General features: G+C 46.1%; 1 protein-coding gene and 1 long non-coding RNA gene across 4 annotated transcripts in view; one reads left to right on the forward strand and one right to left on the reverse strand.

The window, feature by feature from the left end:
- The first annotated feature begins 390 nt into the window (after nt 1–390).
- LOC143935063 (uncharacterized) overlaps nt 391–25,529 on the forward strand; it is a 33,949-nt gene continuing 8,810 nt past the window's right edge. Inside the window, exons 1-2 of the long non-coding RNA XR_013263454.1 lie at nt 391–878; nt 6,041–6,278. This is a non-coding gene — a long non-coding RNA (uncharacterized LOC143935063). The remainder of the gene's footprint in view (nt 879–6,040; nt 6,279–25,529) is intronic.
- Nucleotides 8,846–25,529, reverse strand: part of ABCA5 (ATP binding cassette subfamily A member 5) — a 175,782-nt gene continuing 159,098 nt past the window's right edge. For 2 of the 3 annotated variants that reach the window (XM_077458668.1, XM_077458667.1), the window contains 5 exons: nt 21,773–21,892; nt 21,400–21,549; nt 20,793–20,872; nt 18,268–18,323; nt 8,846–17,027 (listed from right to left, as the gene is read on the reverse strand). In XM_077458668.1, the coding sequence (XP_077314794.1) occupies nt 16,923–17,027; nt 18,268–18,323; nt 20,793–20,872; nt 21,400–21,549; nt 21,773–21,892 (511 nt within the window). In that variant the 3' untranslated portion in view covers nt 8,846–16,922. Of the gene's footprint in view, nt 17,028–18,267; nt 18,324–20,792; nt 20,873–21,399; nt 21,550–21,772; nt 21,893–25,529 lie in introns of those variants that run through there. The other variant, XR_013263453.1, reaches the window with a different exon arrangement.

Consider the following 25,529-nt stretch of genomic DNA (forward strand, 5'->3'; position numbering starts at 1 on the left):
ATTGGCACAGTGGCAGCATTTGAGGGCACAGTCGCAGCATTTGATGGGCACAGTGGCTGCAATTGATGGAACAGTGGCAGCGTTTGAGGCCACAGTGGCAGCGTTTGATGGGCACAATGCCAGCGTTTGATGGGCACAATGCCAGCGTTTGATGGGCACAATGCCAGCATTTGATGGCACAGTGGCAGCATTTGATGGGCACAGTGCCTGCAATTGATGATTTTTCTTCAAAAAATTTTTTGCGCCCTCCCAAACATTTTGAGCACCAGCTGCCACTGGCGTATGTATAATTATATGTAGCCGTCCTTCTCTCCACCTTTGACTGATGAAGCGGTGACTCCAGACTGCTAACACAACCCGTCTGAGCTCTCGTGTCACCTGTTCAGAGTTCAGAGAAAGATGAGAAACCCCAACAAGGTGCGGCCACCTTCCTGTACCCACCACTTCCTGCAGAGAGCCGCCCAAGGTTTACCGATGGCTGACTTTCACCTGTGAGCGACCCAAGGCGGCGAGCGCGGCTAAAGAAAAAGAAAAAAAAAACGACCTAGGTGAACGCAGCATTGAACATATACAAATGCAGCACAGAACAAACATCTACATAGATGAGCGCAGCGAAGAACATAGACGAGCAGAGCTAAAGAAGAAAAAACGACAGACGAATACGGCAGAGAACATAGATGAGCGCAGCTAAAGAAAAATGACATCGATGAGTGCGGCGTAGAACATACACTCACCGGACACTTTATCAGGTACACCTGTTCAGTCGCGCGGTAACACAAATTGCTAATCAGCCAATCACATGCCAGCAACTCAATGCATTCAGGCATCTAGACGTGGTGAAGACGACTTGCTGAAGTTCAAACCGAGCATCAGAATGGGTAAGAAAGGGGATTTAAGTGACTTTGAATGTGGTGTGGTTGTTGGTGGCAGGCGGGCTGGTCTTGAGTATTTCTGGTATTTTTACGCACAACCATCTCTCGGGGTTTACAGAGAATGGTGGGGGAAAAGAGAAAATATCCAGTTGTGTGGATGAAAATGCCTTGTTAATGTCAGAGGTCAGAGGAGAATGGGCAGACTGGTTCCAGATGATAGAAAGGCAACAATAACTCAAATATCCACTCGTTACATCCAAGGTATGCAGAATACCATCTCTGAACACACACCACATCCAACCTTGAAGCAGATGGGCTACAGCAGCAGGAGACCACACACCGGGTGCCGCTCCTGTCAGCTGAGAACAGGAAACTGAGGCTACAATTGGCACAGGATCACCAAAATTGGACAATAGAAGATTGGAAAAACGTTGCCTGGTCTGATGAGTCTGGATTTCAGCTCCGACATTCAGATGGTGGAGTCAGAATTTGGCGCATGGATCCATCCTGCCTTCTATCACTGGTTCAGGCTGGGGGTGGCTTTGGACAACCACGATTGTCCAAAGAGAGGTACTTCACATACAGCCTACCACGGAAAGCGAGCCAGGCCTGGTCCCTAAATTTCAAGGGAATCCGCTCAGAATTTATTAAAACGTAAACCCTCCCTCATATGACCTGGGCAATCCCTTAAGGACAGTGGCGCATGAAAGACAGTACCCACGATCTTCTCACCCAGGAGTCTCCTAGGGAGGCACCTGATATCCTCCGCTGTCACACGCCACCGTCTAAGAATTTTCAGGCACGGGGCAACAAGAGCCGGGAGCTTGCCATGCTTGATCCTTAGGCTTTTCACTGGCCCAGAAAAGGTCTAAACCAGATCTGGAAAATACCTACCCACCTACGCAGTCTCTCTGCTAGCATGTTACCAAAATTGTGTTGTTTCAAAAACATCAGAGAGAAGAACACAACCGGGTTGACCATCCTTAGGCCACCCTTCCGCCTAGATAGGTAAGTCACATTCCGCTGCACAAGATTCAGCCTGTTCCCACATAATAATTGGAAGAAATAACTCTAAATCCTGGAATAGCAGGACTCTGGCAAGATGCAAACAAAGCTGACAAACAGAAAGGTAGGAATCGGGTAGGTCTTAATCAAGTCCACCCTTTCCCTCAAGGAGAGCCGCCACCCTTTCCAGCATTTCACCTTGACATCATCATCATTCAGCCTGACTTACCATTTTGACTTACTGTAATCATCAGGGCCAAACTCGATGCCTAATACTTTGACTTTCTGCTGAGGCCTCGGGAAGGTGTCTGGAAGTCCAAAGCCCTTACCTCCCTCGCCCATCCAGAAAACCTTTTTTATAACGGTTGACCTTGGAGCCCGATGCCTCGGAATACTGCTCTATAAATGAGACCACCTCCTGCCCCTCCTCTGCCCCAGAGATAAAGACGGAAACGTCATCAGCGTAGGCTACAACCCTCAAGGGCGGCTCATCGGTAATGCCCACCGGCAACCTCCACACAACGGTCCGCTCTTTAGGGGTCGATTGTGAACACTTATAGCAAAGGGGTCGATTGTGAACACTTATAGCAAAGTGCTCAGCGGACACCCCTGGAGCACCCCGGATCCAACCCTAAAGGGCCGTCCAACCCAACCGTTAACAAGCATGAAGCTCTTTACCTCTCAGTATAAAGTCTTAAAGAGGAAGTAAAGGGAAAAAAAAAAAAAAAACACACCCTGCAAGGCAAAGGCATAATGAGCTAGTATGCATAGCATACTAGCTCATTATGAATAACTTACCTGAGAACAAAGCCCCCCAAAGCGGTCCTCTGTCTTCCTCTTCGCCGCTGCCATGGATCACGGAGTGACTCTACACATCTGCCTTGCAGTAGAACGAAATCCAATCATTACACCTAAAGTGGTTGTAAACCCATGGGGGGGGGGGGGGGGGGAAAGCAACCTGCAAGGCAAAGGCATAATGAGCTAGTATGTATAGCATACTAGCTCATTATGAATAACTTACCTGAGAACGAAGCCCCCGAACCGGTCCTTCGTCTTCCTCTTCGCCGCTGCCATGGATCCCGGAGCGACTTCCGGGTCTGTGATTCGCCGGAGCCGCGATGACGTCACTCCCGCGCATGCGCACGGGAGCCGACACTCGCGGCATATTGCCACGATCTGCGGCCTGCCCCAGTGCGCCTGCGCGGTGGCTGTCTTCGGGTAAATATCTCCTAAACCGTATAGGTTTAGGAGATATTTCTTGGACCTACAGGAAAGCCTTAATCTAGGCTTACCTGTAGTGTGTTGTAAGGGTTTACAACCACTTTAAGCCCTCCAAGAAAGCCGCCCTCCAGGCCATACTTGTCAAGGAGAAGCCAGAGGTACTCATGATTGACATGATCAAAAGCCTTCGCCTGATCCAATGCCAGCAAATACTTTCCCCCAAGCTTCATCCCTGCAACGTTCCAGAGCCTCCTGGACAGCTACCACTGCTGATAAAATGCTCCTGCCCTGGACCGACCGAACAGTGCTGCTGACGAGAAAGCAATCTGTCTGCTACTGACGACAAGCGCCAGAAAGTTATCCTCGCCAGAATCTTTCTATCGACATTAAGATGGCTAATGGGGCGCCAATTCTCAATCATCGAGGGATCCTTCCCTTTTCGAAAACAGAATCACAGCAGATTGCCTCATGTAGGGAGGGAGCGAACCCTCTTGCAGACAGCCGTTAACCACTTGCTTACTGGGCACTTAAACCCCCCTCCTGCCCAGGCCAATTTTCAGCTTTCAGCGCTGATGTACTTTGAATGACAATTGCGCGGGCATACAACACTGTACCCAAATGAGATTTTTATCATTTTTTTCCCACAAATAGAGATTTCTTTTGGTGGTATTTAATTACAGCTGGGAGCTTTATTTTTTGCTAAACAAACAAAAAAAGATGCAAAATAAAAAAAAATTAAAAATCATGTTTAATAGTTTGTTATAAAATTTTGCAAACAGGTCATTTTTCTCCTTCATTGAAGTGCGCTGATGAGGCGCACTGATAGGCTGCACTGGTGGGCACTGATAGGCATAGTTAAGGCGGCACTAATAGGCACAAATAAGGTGGCACCGATAGGCACAGATAAGGCAGTACTGATGGGCACAGATAAGGCGGCACTGATGGGCACAGATAAGATGGCACGGATGGGGGGCACTAAGGGGCACTGATAGATGGGACTGATGGGCACTGATAGGTGGCTCTGATAGGTGGCACTGCTGGCCATTGATGGGCACTGGTAGATGACACTGATGGGCACGGATATGTGGCACTGGTGTGCAGCACCGTTGTTGAGGCAGATTGTGGGTGGCACTGTGGGCACTGCTGGGTGGCACTGTGGGCACTGCTGGGTGGCACTTACGGGGGCACTTATTTATACCTGAGGGGGGCAGGTGGGCACTGGTAAGCTGGCCGTGACCTGGACTGATGTCCCGATCACGGCCGTCGGTGATCAGCTCTTTTTTTTTTTTCTCCTCGCGCTGACAGCGCGAGGAGGAATAATAGCCAATTACCGGCTCCGTTGTATCACATGATCAGCTGTCGTTGGCTGACAGCTGACCACATGGTAAGGGGTCGGGATCGACCCCTTGCTCGGATCCGTGATCAGGCCAGTCTCATAGACTCGCCGATCACAGAGCGCGCCACTCGCGCCCCTCAGGGGGCGCGCAGGCCGCTTGTGCACAGGACGACGTCAATAGACGTAGTCCCGGCAAAGGAGGTCCGCGCTGTAGCCGTCATTTGGCTATAGCGCGGATCTCTAGTGGTTAAATACCTCCACAAGATAAGGTACCAAGCTGGATTTGAAAGTCTTATAAAATTCAGCCGTCAATCCGTCTGGCCCAGTTGTTTTCTTAATAGCCAGACCTATTGGAGACCCCTGGGCTAAGGGATAGTATGGGATCTTTGATGAAATCCAGGTCAGGGATCATGGAGGTCTCGAGATCTTTTTATGTGGATCTTCTGGGAGGGGAAGTACCTCGATCGGGCAAAGATGTTGAGTTTTCTGGATTCTACACCAGGTCTGGGAAATAACATTCCCCTGGCAAGTTTGACGGGGGAAATCACGGCAGAAGAGGTAGTCAAAGCTATAGACCAGGGATATGCAATTAGCGGACCTCCAGCTGTTGCAAAACTACAAGTCCCATCATGCCTCTGCCTCTGGATGTCATGCTTGTGGCTGTCAAAGTCTTGCTATGCCTCATGGGACTTGCAGTTCTGCAACAGCTGGAGGTCCGCTAATTGGATATGCCAAGGTGATCTGGTCAGATGAGACCAAAATTTAACTTTTTGGCCTAAAAGCAAAACGCTATGTGTGGGGGAAACTAACACCATCCATCCCCCTGAACACACCATCCCCACTGTGAAACGTGGTGGCAGCATCATGTGGTGGGGATGGTTTTCTTCAGCAGGGACAGGGAAGCTGGTCAGAGTTGATGGGAAGAGGGATGGAGACAAATACAGGACAATCTTAGAAGAAAACCTGTTAGAATCTACAAAAGACTTGAGACCGGGGCGGAGGTTCACCTTCCAGCAGGACAACGACCCGAAACATCCAGCCAGAGCTACAATGGAATGGTTTACATCAAAGCATATTCATGTGTTAGAATGGCCCAGTCACAGTCCAGACCTAAATCCCATTGAGAATCTGTGGCAAGACTTGAAAACTGCTGATCACAGACGCTCTCCATCCAATCTGACAGAGCTTGAGATATTTTACACAGAAGAAGAATGGGCAGAAATGTCCTCTCTAGATGGGCAAAGCTGGTAGAGACACCCCCAAAAAGACTTGTAGAGAAAGGGGGTTCTGCAAAGTAGAAGCCGGGAGGCGCCATACAAATGCCCCCCCCCCCCCCACACACACACACATGCACTTTTCACATATTTATTTGTATCATTTTCCTTCCACTTCACAATTATGAGCCACTTTGTGTTGGTTCATCACATAAAATCCCAATAAAATACATTTACGTTTTTGGCTGTAACATGACAAAATTAGGAAAATTTCAAGGGGTATGAATACTTTTTCAAGGCACTGTATGAGGCCACGATACAGCAAGTCATCAGATCCCTTGTGATATCACTTGCTCCTATATTTTAAATATCTTCTCTCACATATTTTCCAGATTTACCTTTTATTGAAAACATGAACATTCTGCTATTGGTTGCGCCGCAATCCTGGAGACGCATTAACCCGATTGATCCCTTTTTTGCGGAATAAATTCCATTTTCATATTGGAATAGATCGGCAGAGAAGACGGCATTGAAGAATTTGTTCATTTCCAGTAACATTGCAAATCCCATGGAGTCAGATATTGACCGAGCGCCGTCTCCAGCCATAGAGGATCCACACCGATCTATCAGGTAATTGCTGCCCTCCTGTGGCCATTGTGTGTTCCCACAGGCAATATATATATATATATATATATATATATATATATATATATATATATATATATATATATATATATATATACACACATATATATATATATATATATATATACACATAGGTGTGTTGTATATGTATGTATGTATGTATGTATATATATATATAATCATTACATCAGGGTCCCCAGAGCCCCCCTCATTACATAAGGGTCCCCAGCGAGCCCCCCCCCCCCTTACATCAAGGCGGTGAGAGATGATGTCATCTCTCTGCTCTCTTACTCGCCCGCCAGCCAGCTCTCCTGTTCTGCCCACCAGCTCTGTCATGCGGACTGCGCGCTCTCCGGCTCTGTCATGCGGCCCTCCCATTCGGCCCACCGGCTCTCCCGCTCTGCCTGCCAGCTCTCTCCTGCTGCCCGCGCGCTCTCAGGCTCTGTCATGCGGCCCGGCTGCAGAGAAGCTGCGGCTCAGTAGTTGGGGACCCCCCGCAGAGACTCGGAGCTATGGGCCCCAGATTCGGGGGCCATGGCCCCAAAAGCCACCCCCTAGCGACGCCACTGATGTTGTCCCTAAAGTTGATGTGTTGAAAGCAGAAAAAATTTTCATCGCAGTTTGTTGTGTATGGGGGGTGGGGGGGGGGGCTGTGTAGTGGCACACAGGTCAGGGTGCCCATGCTGACCCATGTCCACAGCCTAAAGCACCTACAATGGGCAAATGAGCATCAGAACTGGAGCACGGAGCAATGGAAGAAGGTGACCTGGTCTGATGAATGACGTTTTCTTTTCCATCATGTGGATGGCCGGGTGCGTCACTTACCTGGGGAAGAGATGGCACCAGGATGTGGTAGGGGGAAGAAGGCAAGCCAGAGGAGGCAATGCGATGCTTTGGGCGATGTTCTGCTGGGAAACCTTGGCTCGTGCCATTCATGGGGATGTTACTATGCCATTGCTGGTGACCAATTAGACACCCCTTCATGAAAACGGTATTCCCCGGCAGGCAGTGTCCTCTTCCAGCAGGATAATATGCCCGGCCACACTGCAAACATGGTTCAAGAATGGTTTGAGGAACACAACAACCAAGTCAAGGTGTTGACTTGGACCCCAAATTCCAGTTCTTAATCCCATTGAGCTTCTTGTGGGATGTGTAGAGTTGCCACCTCATCCCTTTAAACCCGAACACCTTTGAACTACACAGGTTCTGAGGCTAATTGAATGCAGATAAGGCAACAAGTGAGTTTAATTACCACCTTAATCAGCCACAGGACCTGTGTAATTCATATGTGTTCGGGTTGAAAGGGATGAGGTGGCAACCATAGGGATGTGATGGAAAAACAAGTCCGATCCATGAAGGCCCCACCTCACAACTTACAGGACCTAAAAGATCTACCGCTGACAGCATGGCGCGTACCTTCAGAGGTCTGGTGGAGTCCATGCCTGGAGCGGGTCAGGGCCGCAAAAGGGGGACTTACACAATATTAGGTGGGTGGTCATAAAGTTATGGCTGATTGGTGTAAATCGCTAGCGCCATCTAGTGGTCAGAATTCAGTACATTTTCTGATTGAAGTACCTCAGAAAAATGTACCCCATTTTGCCTGCTAAATGAAGATGAGGATCATAGGAAGTCATCGTGTTAGAGAAACCGCTGAGAAAAATAAAGCAACATGGATGAATGCTGGTGACATTGTCCTGAAACAATATTGGAGTGGACTGGATGTATATACTTTATCTCACAAAAGTGAGTACACCCCTCACATTTGTGTAAATCTTTTCTTCTATCTTTTCGTGTGACAACACGTGTGTCTGTGTGTCAAGAAATGACACTTGTCTACAATGTAAAGTAGTGAGTGTACAGCTTGTATAACAGTGTGAATTTGCCGTCCCCTCAAAATAACTCAACACACAGCCATTAATGTCTAAACCGCTGGCTACAAAAGTCAGTACACCCCTAAGTGAAAATGTCCAGTTTGGGCCCAAAGTGTCAATATTTTGTGTGGCCACCATTATTTTCCAGCACTGCCTTAACCCTTTTGGGCATGGAGGTCACCAGAGCTTCACAGGTTGTCACTGGAGTCCTCTTCCCCTCCTCCATGATGACATCACGGAGCTGGTGGATGTTGGAGACCTTGCGCTCCTCCACCATCCGTTTGAGGATGCCCCACAGATGATCAATAGGGTTTAGGTCTGGAGACATGCTTGACCAGTCCATCATCTTTACTCTCAGCTTCTTTAGCAAGGAAATGGTCGTCTTGGAGGTGTGTTTGGGGTCATTATGTTGGAATACTGCCCTGCGGTCCAGTCTCTGAAGGGAGGGGATCATGCTCTGCTTCAGTATGTCACAGTACATGTTGCCATTCATGGTTCCCTCAATGATCTGTAGCTCCCCAGTGTGGGCACTTTCTCACCCTTCTTGAGAAGGTTGTTGATGGAGTCAGTGGTGTGGTGACAGGGTCTCTTTAAAGTGTAATATGCTGAACACAAAGATATCACGCCGACACTTTTCTCAGAGATGAAATGTGACACACAAAGGACACAAACAGCATCGTATTGTCAGTGCAATCCATGTTTATTGGTAAACACACAGAAGTGCCGCAATTTTACAACGAGGACCAATGATGTGCATCTGCTACTGGCTGACTGCACTACCATTTCGAGAAGCTTCACCCCCCCCCCCAGAGTCCCTTCTTATGTCCCATGGGATCCACTTGATCACATTGGGTCATTCATAAACTGCCATCTACAACAGAAGATCAGCCCCTTATTATATACAGATGGTCAGTCCTGGGTGGATTCCGTGATCACCTACCAATGTCATAATTTTCTTTGCAAGTCATGTGGGGAGACCTTCACACCTGAGTTCCCAGCTCCTCTCAACCTGAGAAGGGTTCCCAGCTCCTCCTACTCTGAGAAGGGTTCCCAGCTCCTCCCACTCTGAGAAGTGTTCCCAGCTCCTCCCACTCTGCGAAGGGTTCCCAGCTCCTCCCACTCTGAGAAGGGTTCCCAGCTCTTCCCACCCATAAAAAGGATCCCAGCTTCTACAATCCTAAAAAGGGTTCCCAGTTCCTCTCATTCTGAGAAGGGTTTCCAGCTCCTTCCACCCACAGAAGGGATCCCAGCTCCTTCTATTCTGACAAGGGTTCCCAGCTCCTCTCATCTTGAGAAGGGTTCCCAGATCCTCTCATCTTGAGAAGGGTTCCCAGCTCCTCCTATTCTGAAAAGGGTTCCCAGCTCCTCTCATCTTGAGAAGGGTTCCCAGATCCTCTCATCTAGAGAAGGGTTCCCAGCTCCTCCCACCCTAAAGAAGGTTCCCAGTTCCTCTCACCCTGAGGAATATTCCCAGCTCCTCCCACCCATAAAAGGGATCCCAGCTCCTACCATCCTGAAAAGGTTTCCCAGCTCCTCTCATCTTGAGAAGGGTTCCCAGATCCTCTCATCTTGAGAAGGGTTCCCAGTTCCTCTCACCCCGAGGAATATTCCCAGCTCCTCCCACCCGTAAAAGGGATCCCAGCTCCTACCATCCTGAAAAGGGTTCCCAGCTCCTCTCATTCTGCGAAAGGATTCCAGCTCCTCCCACCCTTAGCCCAGCTCCTCCCATCCTGAAAAGGGTTTCCAGCTCCTCTGATCCTGAGAAGGGTTCCCAGATGCTCTCATCTTGAGAATGCTTCCCAGCTCCTCCTACTCTGAGATGGTTTCCCAGCTTCCCTCATTATGATAAGGGTTGCCAGCACCTCCCACCTTGAGGAGGCTTCCTATCTCCTCCTATCCTGAGAAGCATTCCCAGCTCCTCCCACTCTGAGAAGGGTTCCCAGCTCCTCCCATCCCGAGAAGGGTTCCCAGCTCCTCCCATCCATAGAAGGGTTCCCAGCTCCTCTCACTCATAGAAGGGTTCCCAGCTCCTCCCACCCACAGGAGGGTTTTCAGCTCCTCCCTCCCTAGAAGGATTCCCAGCTCCTCCCACCCGGAGAAGGCACCAGGAGCCGATTTCAGCAGCACTTTGCTGAACCACCATTTGGCATGGAGACCCAAATTCAGTCTGTCAGACTCCACTCAGCTGAAATATCAGACGTGGCTGGAGACATTGGTTGGTAGACACGTATCCTTTGCATCATTGTGAAGAGTGACAGCGATGATGTAAAGCGTGACCTCAACCAAACTTCTCTTTACCAAAGTCATCAGCAAAAAAAATGGATTCTGATTGGCTGCCATTGTCAGATTTGGGACATAGACATTGCTGGATTTTTAGGGTTGAATCTTACAGGAAATCTAAACAAGGTAAAATGTTTTATCTGTAATGGAAACATCCCAGAAATACCCATGGCAACCAATTACAGGATCAACCCCATTGTGTGCAGATATCATACCAAATCATAATAGTGGGAGGTGGCCAGTAAAATGATAGCTTTAACCTGATTGGTTAGTAGTAACGAGGGGGGTCAGTTTCAACCTAATGGGCTTACTCATGCCCAACTGGCAGCATAAAATAGGTAGTATGTCATTAGACTCTATTACAGTATATAGGTTTCTTATAGAGATATATATATGTATATATGTATATATGTCTGATGTGTATGTCCAGACTATTCTTCACACCTGCCTGTGACCTGCACAATCCACAAGGGGGCAGCATTTCCAAATACCATCTAGAGGGGTCACTCACATATCCATCAAAGGTAACGTCAGGAATATGTAAGTAACACAATCGTATTACATTCTATATGCCCTGTACAGGCTCTTGAAGGATCCACCGCACCCCAGGAAATGTTAGGAGTTTGCCTCTCGCTATAGGAATCTGTCTACAGCTGTGGTGACCAACCCAACTGTCTCCCGTACTATGACTAGTCTCTGACCATCTCCTATACTATGTCTACAGTCTCTGACCATCTCCTATACTATGTCTGCAGTCTCTGACCATCTCCTGTAGTATGTCTGCAGTCTCTGACCATCTCCTGTACTATGTCTGCAGTCTCTGACCATCTCCTGTACTATGTCTACAGTCTCTGACCATCTCCTATACTATGTCTGCAGTCTCTGACCATCTCCTGTAGTATGTCTGCTGTCTCTAACCATCTCCTGTAGTATGTCTGCAGTCTCTGACCGTCTTCTGTACTATGTCTGCAGTCTCTGACCGTCTCCTCTAGTATGACTACAGTCTCTAACCATCTCCTGTAGTATGTCTGCAGTCTCTGACCATCTCCTGTAGTATATCTGCAGTCTCTGACCATCTCCTGTAGTATGTCTGCAGTCTCTGACCATCTCCTGTAGGTCTGCAGTCTCTGACCATCTCCTGTACTATGTCTGCAGTCTCTGACCATCTCCTGTAGTAGGTCTGCAGTCTCTGACCATCTCCTGTACTATGTCTGCAGTCTCTGACCATCTCCTGTAGTATGTCTGCAGTCTCTGATCATCTCCTGTACTATGTCTGCAGTCTCTGACCATCTCCCGTACTATGTCTGCAGTCTCTGACCATCTCCTGTACTATGTCTGCAGTCTCTGACCATCTCCTATACTATGTCTGCAGTCTCTGACCATCTCCTGTTCTATGTCTGCAGTCTCTGACCATCTCCTGTACTATGTCTGCAGTCTCTGACCATCTCCTGTAGTATGTCTGAAGTCTCTGATCATCTCCTGTAGTATGTCTGCAGTCTCTGACCATCTCCTGTACTATGTCTGCAGTCTCTGACCATCTCCTGTTCTATGTCTGCAGTCTCTGACCATCTCCTGTAGTATGTCTGCAGTCTCTGACCATCTCCCGTACTATTTCTGCAATCTCTGACTGTCTCCTCTAGTATGACTACAGTCTCTAACCATCTCCTGTAGGTCTGCAGTCTCTAACCATCTCCTGTAGGTCTGCAGTCTCTAACCATCTCCTGTACTATGTCTGCAGTCTCTGACCATCTCCTGTAGTATGTCTGCAGTCTCTGACAGTCTTCTGTAGCACCGCACAACAGATTCAATGCATGTGGACAACCATTGACCTTCAGTTATTACAGAATTGTTTTCACTTCTCGCCTATGGCAATGAGCAACCTCTGAACATCTAGTATTGGGCGCAGCAGACACTCCAAGAGCCTGTATAGGCATATTGGTATGGGGGGGGGGGGGGTAAGTTCTTGGTGCCCTGGCCCTAACATGTCATATGTGTGGAAAAGTCTGGCTAAGCTTTCTATGCAAATCTCTAAAGCCTGCAAGAATCCCTCAGATATTCCCACACCTTTGTCTTCTTGTGAATATATTTTGCTTTTTGTATATTTTTTTTACCAGAACACGTTTCATTTTGTATCTAAAAAAGATGAAATGAATGATTTTTTGTTTCATTTAGAGGTGTACATTACAGGCCGGTTCGGGCGGCTCATGGCACCCCAGTGCACTAAGGGGTCTATTTATATAAGATTTGTTGGATGAATGTCAAGCACCTCCATGCACTCTGCATGAATTCTGCCTCCAATTCCTAGATTACCCCTCAGATCATCAGCTCCATCTAGTGCCCAAAACATGGTAAATTTTCTCACTGAGGAATTTCAGAAAAAAAAAAAACATTTTACCCATTGGAGCAGTGGTTTCCAAACTGCGACCCCTTGCTTGTTTTTATCCAGCCCTTGGTGCACTATTCTTCCCACTGACACCAATGATGGGGCACTATTCCTCTCACTGACACCAATGATGGGGCACTATTCCTCTCACTGACACCAATGATGAGGCACTATTCCTCTCACTGACACCAATGATGGGACACTATTCCTTTTACTGACACCAATGATGAGGCACTATTCCTCTCACTGACACCAATGATGGGACACTATTCTTCCCACTGACACCAATGATGGGGCACTATTCCTCCCACTGACTCCAATGATGGGGTAATGTTCCCCACACTGACACCAATGATGGGGCACTATTCCTCTCACTGACACCAATGATGAGGCACTATTCCTCTCACTGACACCAATGATGGGACACTATTCCCCCCACTGACACCAATGATGAGGCACTATTCCTCTCACTGACACCAATGATGGGACACTATTCTTCCCACTGACACCAATGATGGGGCACTATTCCTCCCACTGACTCCAATGATGGGGTAATGTTCCTCCCACTGACACCAAGGATGGGGCATTATTCCTCCCACTGACTCCAATGATGGGGTAATGTTCCCCACACTGACACCAATGATGGGGCACTATTCCTCCCACTGACACCAATGATGGGGCATTATTCCTTCCACCAATACCTCTGATGGGGCACTATTCCTCCCACTGACACTCCTACTGAGGTATAATTCCTCCCACTGACACCAAAGATGAGGCATTCTTTACTTCTACTGACATGAGGACATTTTCTACTCTCGCCGGCCACATTCTGGCCCTCCTTAATGCTGAAGGACAGTAAACTGGCACTTTATTTAGAAAGTTAGAAGACCCCAGATCTAAGGGATCAATCAGAGACATTACAGCCTCAGTTGGTGCAGCATGCATGAATGTATTTGAGATTCATCCAACGAATATTTGATAAATGGCATTAGAACATACATGTAGACTTGCACATTGGGCGCTGAGGTGCATACATGTAGACTTGCACATTGGGCGCTGAGGTGCATACATGTAGACTTGCACATTGGGCGCTGAGGTGCATACATGTAGACTTGCACATTGGGCGCTGAGGTGCACTGTGTTGTTGGGTGCTGTTCACAATGAAGCGGCTTCTATACATGAAGTGCGCACTGAGGCGATGTCCTAGTCAGGACCATGGCCGGGCTCCACACGTGACTCAGGAACACATTTATACATTCATGCAGGCACTTCGAGAAACGTATTGGTGGATAAAATCATTTTTATGACAGTCTGCCTTTAGAAGAACATTTTTGCAACTTGTTTACAGGCAGGAGTGCCTCTTTAGTCAATGGTGCAGTGCTTTCATTGGTCAGTAGGGGGGACTCTAGTATACATTCAATGTGCTCATAGAGGGACTCATTCTGCACCAGCAATCGTACATAGTGGAGCCTTGCAGGCACAGATAGATAAAGTCTGAGTGTCCTCCAAGCATAGCCTGACCCGCCATGACCAGCTATGCTCCGCTTTGGGGATTCCTGTTTTTTGGTGGAGTCCTTCTGTAATATCGGGACAAAAAATGAGCGGAGGGGTTTATCGATTCCCCCTCGCCGTGGTCACATGATATGCGATTTATAAAATCCAAAAGAGAAGATTTCAGTGCAGAGATTTGTGTTTCTACCTGGAAACACAAGAAAACATTCAAGAATTGTGGAAGAGACCCCATGGTAAGACGAGCCCCTCCTCCACTGTGTATGCAATGGTAGACGTACAGATACGGAAGACTTGAGGTAATACAAAACAATGCTTTAAAGGGGATGTCCAGTTTACATGAAGGCTCCACGTCTATCTGAAGGGTCCATGCTGATGGCTACATTCATTTTTGGCTTTTTTCCTTTATTTTCACCTGGTGATCCTGCAAGTAGCGCACTTCCTATCCTAGGGTGACCTCACTCTGGAAAAAAATCTAACTGACAGGATCACCGGGTAAAAATAAATAAAATAAAGCCAAAAAAATTAACCACATCTAGAGACAGGTAAGCTGCAATATATTACATTTTTGGGTTAAATGCTGCTTTAATCTCTGGACCAGGAACATGTAGGAGATGGGTTTTTGTCTCCAACGTCCCAGATCTGCATGCTCCCCCAGGCTGATGAACCCATTTCTGAATGAGGCCTGACTTATGGAAGCCACTGAACTTCTCTGTCTGATCTACAGAAGCCACTGAACTTCTTGGTCTGATCTACAGAAGCCACTGAACTTCTCGGTCTGATCTACAGAAGCCACTGAACTTCTCTATCTGACCTACGAAAGCCATTGAACTTCTCTATCTGACCTACGAAAGCCATTGAACTTCTCGGTCTGACCTACTGAAGCCATTGAACTTAGCAGGTTTGACCTAGAGATGCCACTTAATTTCTCGGTCTGGCCTACGGAAGCCACTTCGTGATCTGACCTAGGGAACTCATTGAACTTCTCTGACCTACGGAAGCCACTGAACATATTGGCCTAACCTACAGAAGCCAATGAACTTCCTTGTCTGACCTGCAGAAGCCATTGATCTTCTCGGTCTGACTTACGGAAGCCATTAAACTTCTTGGTCTGACCTACGAAAGCCACTGAACTTCTCGGTCTGACCAACGGAAACCACTGAGCTTCTCAGTCTGACCTAAGGCAGCCACTGGGCTTCTCAGTCTGACCTACATAAGCCATTGAACTTCTCAGTCTGACCTACAGAAGCCATTGAACTTCTCGGTCTGACCTACAAAAGCCATTGATCTTCTCGGTCTGACTTACGGAAGCCATTAAACTTCTTGGTCTGACCTACGAAAGCCACTGAACTTCTCGGTCTGACCAACGGAAACCACTGAGCTTCTCGGTCTGACCTACAGAAGCCACTGAACTTCTCGGTCTGACCTACAGAAGCCACTGAACTTCTCGGTCTGACCTACAGAAGCCACTGAACTTCTCGGTCTAACCTACAGAAGCCACTGAACTTCTCGGTCTGACCTACAGAAGCCACTGAACGTCTTGGTCTGACCTACGGGAGCCACTGAACTTCTCGGTTTGACCTACAGAAGCCACTGAACTTCTCGGCCTGACCTACAAAAGTCACTAATCTTCTTGGTCTAACCTACATGAGTCACTGAACTTCTCGATCTGACCTAGGGAAGCCACTGAACTTCTTGGACTGACCTAGGGAAGCCACTGAACTTCTCGGTCTGACCTAGGGAAACCACTTATCTTCTCGGTCTGACCTACGGAAGCCATTCAACTTCTTGGTCTGACCTACAGAAGCCATTGAACTTCACGGTCTGACCTACAGAAGCCATTGAACTTCACGGTCTGACCTACAGAACCCATTGAACTTCTCGTTCTGACCTACAGAAACCATTTATCTTCTCGGTCTCACCTAGGAAAGCCATTGAACTTCTTGGTCTGACTTACAGAAGCCATTGAACTTCTCGGTCTGACCTACTCAAGTCATTGAAGTTCTCTCAACTTTTTTATGTCTCTGGGGGGGTGGTCACAAGCAAGGACGGCTTTCTTCTAGAACTGGACATCCCCTTTAAGTCAATACAATGTCAGGCGTCCACCCAAGGACAGGCCTTCTAGCAACGAGAAGATATCCCAGAATGTCATCCCAGAGCACGCTCCGTCTCTTCTACGCTCAGTCCCATAAAAGCTCTATCTGTGGGACACCTCCATGAACAGATAGTAAAAACTGACGTTTCTTCAATGCATTTCTGTTAGAGTATGCTCATAATAGAATGGAGGTCATGACGATGGGTGAGAACTGTAACACATTAAAGCGCTAAATAAATTATGAGGTGCTTTATGAACCCTAAAAACCTGAATTTCAGGACTTTGTACATGAACCTAACTCCTGCAGCGCTCCGTAATCTCTGCCTATAAAGTCGGCAGTCTAGAACAGAAAACGTGGCACAGCCTGGGAGTCCTCAGTCCTTTGCCGCTCCACCAGTCTGCAGCCTTATAGCGGGCAGTGTGGTGATGCCCCCTCTCGTATGGAGTAAGTTGTGGATGTCCCAGCTGCGTACAACGGCTGGGTGCAGCATTTAGAAGGCCACCGAGTCTTCCTGTCTCCGGTTCCAGCAGAGCGTGCTGTTCATGGTTGCAAAATTGTCCTCCTCTTCTTGCTCTTTAGCCAGTTCGATGAAAACCTAAAAGAGGGAAGACAAGGCATTACCGGAGAATGAGGCCCATAGACAAAATGGCAGAGGATGCGCAGACATCTGACTGTTGATTGAGGTCCTGACTGAGGGATATACAGGCAATTGCTGGTTAGATAACTTGTACAGTGGCACTCTGATGGTAAAGCCAACCCGCCCAACAGACCTTCCCCCAGAATTATCTGGAGGGCGGCTGAAAGGGTGTCACGATCTTTATAATTTTGCTGAAAATGTTGGATGAGGTGATGACCACCTAATGCAAACAAGGAAGGACTGGGACCAAAAAATGTCACCACTTCTTCGGCGGGAACGTGGTGGTACATTGTTCCCGCACCTCCAGCACATATGTGTTAGCAAGGGGTGCTGGGGTGTTCTAGAGAGTCTATTACTGCTGACTACAGAAGAATCCATTGTCACTGGGGGGGGGGTTCTTGTATTGGTGGGGGTCTATTTTTGCTTGTTGGTGGAGGGTTTATTTATGCTTGCTGCTGGAAGATGTAATGTTGCTGGTGGGGGAACTATTGTTGCAAGGGGGGGTTAACTTGTTCCTGGGGGGAAATGTTTGTTTCTGGGGGGTAATTTGTTATGGGGGGGGGGGGGTCTATTGTTGCTGGGGATCTATTTTTACTAAAAAAGGATCTATTGTTGCTAAGGGGAATTTTTGGATGCCGGGGGGGGGGGGGGGGGGATCTATGGATGCAAATTGCAGGGGATCGATTTTTCTGCCTTTACATACAAATTACTCCACAACATGATACCTGGAACTGTAAGGAGTGATACAAGGAAGGTGGGTACAGGGCGTAGACAAAGGCTGGTGCTTGAAGTAGGGTGGGGGAGAGGGGGATTTGGGAGAACCTGTACCCTATTTCTGAAAAAAAAAGCACTGGGCACCAGTAACCAATCGGTGATCCACTAATACCCTCTAACATATACTACAGCCATATTAAAATCAGGTCTGCCATTTTACCTTAAACTGGATTATCCACAGCTGCAAAAGTACACAGAGCTCCTGACAGGGTCCATGGGGGTGTACTTCCTAAAGACTGTGAAATGTCCAAGGCAGGTTTGAAATTGATTGGTGGCTGGGCTGTGAAGAAGCTCTACTTTTTATGTTTACATTGGGCTTTGTCTATGCCAGAGACCGTATGGTGTGAATGGGCCCCAAGAGATTAAAGGAGATCCAATAGTCCCCCCAATAGTCCCCCCCTTAAAACATGTTCAGAACTGTTACCTGTTCCAGCGTGGACTGGGAGAAGCTGTACTCCTCTACATTGAAGGTACGTTTCACTGCAACAAGAAGCCAACACAGAGATGAGATTGTATTTGCACACTTTGATTTGTTGTGCTGATCTCTTGAAAATTGGTTTCAGTGTGTTACTTTTCACGACAACATTTTACCTGCTTACTAGACCTCATTATCATAACTGTATTTGATATATAGATTTGCAGGTTCTTACTTCAGTGGTACTCCGTTTGACAAGACAGTACAAAATTAAAAAAGCAGGGTTTGAGTACTCATGAAAAGATCCTTTTGTTGGAGTCCTTTGAGGGACACAGGAAACTCTGAACGCTTCTGGTTAAACTGCCGCCTACAGGAGATGTGGACACTGGCAAATGAAAAAACTGTAGACCGGCTCAGGATAGCCTCTAAAACTCCTGCCCAGAATGCCTCAGTTTTATAGCAAAGCACTACCAAGAGCATGATCTTCTAAACACAGTGAGACCAGTGTCCCTCAATGAACTCAGAAGAAAGGGTTTTACGGGGAGTACAGAAATCCTACTTTGTACTGTACTATCCTGTTATACTGCGTGCCACTTGAAAAAACCTATATACAAATTTTAATGTTGAATAAGAACATATATAAGAATAATAATGTATGTGAACATTGTAGACAATTGTGCTCTTCTAACCTTGTTGTAACAATTTGGTGAAGACCCTTTTCTGTTCCACCACGAGTGTGCCCCCGGTGTACAAAGCCACCTCCATAAAGACATGGTATGACCAGTTTGGTGTGGAAGAACTTGAGTGTCCTGTACAGAGCCCCAACCTCATCCCTACTGAACACCTTTGGGATGAATTGGAAATCTGATGGTAAGCCAGGTCAGGTACTGACGTAGGATGGTAAGCCAGGTCTTCTCATCCTACATCAGTACCTGACCTCACAAATTGGCATAAACTCCCACAGACACCCTCCAAAATCTTGTGGAATCCTTTCTAGAGGAGTGGAGGATATTATAGACATAAAGGGGGCAACTCCATATTAATGTCTATAGAGGGGGCAACTCCATATTAATGTCTACAGAGGGGGCAACTCCATATTAATGGACATGGTTTTGGATGGGATGTTCAATAAGCTCATACAGATGTGATGGATGGAGGAACAGGAGTGTCCCACACAGAGTCTTGACCTCAACCCTCTCGGACATCTTTGGGATGAATTGGAATGGCAGGGGTGAGCCACGTCTTCTCATCCAACATCAGTACTTCACAAATGGACACAAATTCCCAAAGAGACCTTCCAATATCTTGTGGAAAGCCTTCCCAGAGGAGTGGAGGATGTTGTACAAAGGTCAGCCAACTCCATATAATATGGGGAACTCCATAATAATGGCCATAGAGGTCGTGGACAACTCCATATTGGTTATGGTTTTGGAATGGGACAACCAACAAGCTCCTGGTATCCATTTGCCAAGTAATGGGAATTTCTAAATTTTACAGAGGCCACATAATAAGATGGGAAGTCTTCCAATGGGGTCAACCTCTCTAATGACAAGAAAGCATTTTCCCTCACTTTGGAGAGCTTTCCTCTCACCTCCATGTGTGAATACATACTTAAAATGCACATATAAAGCATTACATTTGCAAAGCAGCGCCATAAAGTCATGGTGTGACCAGTTTGGTGTGGAGGAACTTGAGTGTCCTGCAGAGAGCCTCAACCTCATCCCCTACTGATCACCTTTGGTATGAAATAGAACAGCAATGGATGAGCCAGGTCTTCTCATCCAGCATTAGTACCTGACCTTACAAACGGGCACAACGTCCCTCAAACACCTTCCAAAATCTTGTGGAAAGTCTCCCTAGAAGAGTGGAGGATGTTAAACACAAAGGGACAACTCCATATTAATGGTTATGGTTTTGGAATGAGGTGTCCAACAAAATCATACAGATGTGATGGATGGAGGAACAGGAGGGTGTGATGGTCGGTGTGATGGTCAGGTGTCTACACTCTTCTGGCCATACAGTGTACACATGTACCAGAATAAAACCTGAATGAACTATACTATTACCTTTAAAAATTAAATCTATTTTTAAATCCATCAAGTATAAGTGCTGGCATTTGCCTTGCCATAAGCCCTCTCCTGATCAGTAGCACTATGATGTAGTGAAGGTGGGGCCAGTACTAACAGCCAATCAGACTCTACAGCAGAGCACATGTGCTGGCAGTACAAGAAAGCAAAGGGGTGCGCCATTAGTGTGCCACTCTTTTTTTTCCCAATCAGCAAGTTAGGGGCGTGCCCTTGACCAAAGAGTGCTGATGTACTGGAGGCCAAGGAATTGCTTGGGCTGGATATTAGAGCTCTGTAGCTCTTGTAAGACTGATTCTACAGAGTTGCGCACCATGTATGTTCAGCTTCCATTTTTTTGGGGTGGGGGGCTGAGTTTCAATTAGGACATTTATTATATATAGCACATTGTCCTTATGTCTCCATTAATATAACATGACTGGAATAAATGGAAAACAGAAGAGCCGCTACCTTGTCCCAGGTTAAAGAAGGCCTGTGATAGGGACTGGACGTCCTCCTTTGGAACTTTGTATGACATCAATGAAGCAAAGCTGGAAGACAGAAGAACATTGAGTTTAGGTCTTCTGAAACCTACCACAGATGAGACTTACAGGGCAGTAAACCTAATGATACTGCTGGGAATATCACATTCTAAGCAACAGATGAGAGAAGGACCCGTACGATGAGCATGTGCCATGGCATTCGGTGGTGCCAGTTCTAGGGGTGGGACAGGATATTTTGCTCTGGAGGACCAAGTGACTTTAGGGGTGTTTAATAATCCTCAAGCACCCCCAACAGGCCATGTTTTGTGAATTTTCCTAAGATAAAATAACTGTTAAAAAATCCCAAACCACTGGCATTGTTATAAAGCACCTGTTGGGGGTATTTGGGAACCAATGTACTATAGGAAGCTGTTTAGAAAGATACAACACACACTGGATGGCACCAACCCACGAAGGTTTTTGAACTATTTTACCAAACACAGAACCATAAATGTGTATGCAGACATCATGCACAATACAATAGATAAATATATGTATATTCTATTATTATTACATAGATTTATTTAATGACATACCTCTCCTGGCGGCAGGCATTGGGGAAGTGTTTGAGAATCTCCCTGTGTAGGATCTCCATTTGCTGGGTCCCGGCATCTGCATCCAGCTTCAGCTCTAGACTGTAGTGCCGACCAAATTTACTCTTCAGATGCTGAACTGAGCCGATATATCTGAGGAGAGGTACATAGGAGTTCAGAGAGGCAATGAACGGAGTATTATTATCTCATGTCAAACGAATGACAGATACTCTTTAAAAAAATACCCCAATGCCAAATGTTAAAATAACGATTACTGTTGGATTATTAGATCCAAATTCAGCATTGTGATGTCGGAGCTAGGTGGACTTGTCTTTTTTTTTTTTAACCCGAATAACTACATAAGAACATCACCCACCTCAGCTGTCCAGAAACCATGATGGCCACCCGGTCACAGATGGCTTCGGCCTCCTCCATGATATGCGTGGTGAGGACAGCGGCCTGCTCCTTCCCTTTGAACGCAGATCTGATGACTTTCCTAGACAAAGAACTATGCATGAGAATCGTGACCCAGCAGAACTCATTAACAAGTTACATTGTATGAGGCCATAGAGGAGAAGATAGAATACCACAGAATAGACAATGGGAAGCAGAACTTTGAAGGGTTAGAATGACACTGGACCATCACCTGGTTTCTTGGCCTTGAGAATAAGCGATGGAAAATCCAGAATTACTTAGCAGTCAATGGACGACGTGTCCCCTTGCGTTGGTGGTCAGTTAGAAGAATGTTCCTTACATTGGTGATCAGTGAGAAGAATGTTCCTTACATTGGTGATCAGTGAGAAGAATGTTCCTTACATTGGTGATCAGTGAGAAGAATGTTCCTTACATTGATGATCAGTGAGAAGAATGCTCCTTACATTGGTGATCAGTGAGAAGAATGTTCCTTACATTGGTGATCAGTGAGAAGAATGTTCCTTACATTGGTGATCAGTGGGAAGAATGTTCCTTACATTGGTGGTCAGTGAGAAGAATGTTCCTTACATTGGTGATCAGTGAGAAGAATGTTCCTTACATTGGTGATCAGTGAGAAGAATGTTCCTTACATTGGTGATCAGTGAGAAGAATGTTCCTTACATTGGTGATCAGTGAGAAGAATATTCCTTACATTGGTGATCAGTGAGAAGAATGCTCCTTACATTGGTGATCAGTGAGAAGAATGTTCCTTACATTGGTGATCAGTGGGAAGAATGTTCCTTACATTGGTGATCAGTGAGAAGAATGTTCCTTACATTGGTGATCAGTGAGAAGAATATTCCTTACATTGGTGATCAGTGAGAAGAATGTTCCTTACATTGGTGATCAGTGGGAAGAATGTTCCTTACATTGGTGATCAGTGAGAAGAATGTCCCTTACATTGGTGATCAGTGAGAAGAATGTTCCTTACATTGGTGATTAGTGGGAAGAATGCTCCTTACATTGGTGATCAGTGGGAAGAATGTTCCTTACATTGGTGATCAGTGAGAAGAATGTTCCTTACATTGGTGATCAGTGAGAAGAATATTCCTTACATTGGTGATCAGTGGGAAGAATGTTCCTTACATTGGTGATCAGTGAGAAGAATGTTCCTTACATTGGTGATCAGTGGGAAGAATGTTCCTTACATTGGTGGTCAGTGAGAAGAATGTTCCTTACATTGGTGATCAGTGAGAAGAATGTTCCTTACATTGGTGATCAGTGAGAAGAATATTCCTTACATTGGTGATCAGTGGGAAGAATGTTCCTTACATTGGTGATCAGTGAGAAGAATATTCCTTACATTGGTGACCAGTGAGAAGAATGTCCCTTACATTGGTGATCAGTGGGAAGAATGTTCCTTACATTGGTGATCAGTGAGAAGAATGTTCCTTACATTGGTGATCAGTGAGAAGAATGTTCCTTACATTGGTGATCAGTGGGAAGAATGTTCCTTACATTGGTGATCAGTGAGAAGAATGTTCCTTACATTGGTGATCAGTGAGAAGAATGTTCCTTACATTGGTGATCAGTGAGAAGAATGTTCCTTACATTGGTGATCAGTGGGAAGAATGTCCCTTACATTGGTGATCAGTGAGAAGAATGTTCCTTACATTGGTGATCAGTGAGAAGAATGTTCCTTACATTGGTGATCAGTGAGAAGAATATTCCTTACATTGGTGATCAGTGGGAAGAATGTTCCTTACATTGGTGATCAGTGGGAAGAATGTTCCTTACATTGGTGATCAGTGAGAAGAATGCTCCTTACATTGGTGATCAGTGAGAAGAATGTTCCTTACATTGGTGATCAGTGAGAAGAATATTCCTTACATTGGTGATCAGTGGGAAGAATGTTCCTTACATTGGTGATCAGTGGGAAGAATGTTCCTTACATTGATGATCAGTGAGAAGAATGCTCCTTACATTGGTGATCAGTGAGAAGAATGTTCCTTACATTGGTGATCAGTGAGAAGAATGTTCCTTACATTGGTGATCAGTGGGAAGAATGTTCCTTACATTGGTGATCAGTGGGAAGAATGTTCCTTACATTGGTGATCAGTGAGAAGAATGCTCCTTACATTGGTGATCAGTGAGAAGAATGTTCCTTACATTGGTGATCAGTGAGAAGAATATTCCTTACATTGGTGATCAGTGGGAAGAATGTTCCTTACATTGGTGATCAGTGGGAAGAATGTTCCTTACATTGATGATCAGTGAGAAGAATGCTCCTTACATTGGTGATCAGTGAGAAGAATGTTCCTTACATTGGTGATCAGTGAGAAGAATGTTCCTTACATTGGTGATCAGTGGGAAGAATGTTCCTTACATTGGTGATCAGTGAGAAGAATGTTCCTTACATTGGTGATCAGTGAGAAGAATGTTCCTTACATTGGTGATCAGTGAGAAGAATGTCCCTTACATTGGTGATCAGTGAGAAGAATGTTCCTTACATTGGTGATCAGTGGGAAGAATGTTCCTTACATTGGTGATCAGTGAGAAGAATATTCCTTACATTGGTGATCAGTGAGAAGAATGCTCCTTACATTGGTGATCAGTGAGAAGAATGTTCCTTACATTGGTGATCAGTGAGAAGAATGTTCCTTACATTGGTGATCAGTGAGAAGAATATTCCTTACATTGGTGATCAGTGAGAAGAATGTTCCTTACATTGGTGATCAGTGGGAAGAATGTTCCTTACATTGGTGATCAGTGAGAAGAATGTCCCTTACATTGGTGATCAGTGAGAAGAATGTCCCTTACATTGGTGATCAGTGAGAAGAATATTCCTTACATTGGTGATCAGTGGGAAGAATGTTCCTTACATTGGTGATCAGTGAGAAGAATGTTCCTTACATTGGTGATCAGTGGGAAGAATGTTCCTTACATTGGTGGTCAGTGAGAAGAATGTTCCTTACATTGGTGATCAGTGAGAAGAATGTTCCTTACATTGGTGATCAGTGGGAAGAATGTTCCTTACATTGGTGATCAGTGAGAAGAATGTTCCTTTCTATGGTGGTCAGTGAGAAGAATGTTCCTTACATTGGTGGTCAGTGGGAAGAATGTTCCTTACATTGGTGATCCGTGGGAGGAATGTTCCTTACATTGGTGATCAGTGGGAAGAATGTTCCTTACATTGGTGATCAGTGAGAAGAATGTTCCTTACATTGGTGATTAGTGGGAAGAATGTTCCTTACATTGGTGATCAGTGGGAGGAACGTTCCTTACATTGGTGATCAGTGGGAAGAATGTTCCTTACATTGGTGATTAGTGGGAAGAATGTTCCTTACATTGGTGATCAGTGAGAAGAATGTTCCTTACATTGGTGATCAGTGAGAAGAATGATCCTTACATTGGTGATCAGTGGGAAGAATGTTCCTTACATTGGTGATCAGTGAGAAGAATGTTCCTTACATTGGTGATCAGTGGGAGGAATGTTCCTTACATTGGTGATCAGTGAGAAGAATGTTCCTTACATTGGTGATCAGTGAGAAGAATGTTCCTTACATTGGTGATCAGTGGGAAGAATGTTCCTTACATTGGTGATCAGTGAGAAGAATGTTCCTTTCTATGGTGGTCAGTGAGAAGAATGTTCCTTACATTGGTGGTCAGTGGGAAGAATGTTCCTTACATTGGTGATCCGTGGGAGGAATGTTCCTTAC

Source organism: Lithobates pipiens, unplaced genomic scaffold, assembly GCF_037356315.1.
Source record: "Lithobates pipiens isolate NorthernLeopardFrog02 unplaced genomic scaffold, aLitPip1_a1.2 Scaffold_28, whole genome shotgun sequence".
NCBI lineage: Eukaryota > Metazoa > Chordata > Amphibia > Anura > Ranidae > Lithobates > Lithobates pipiens.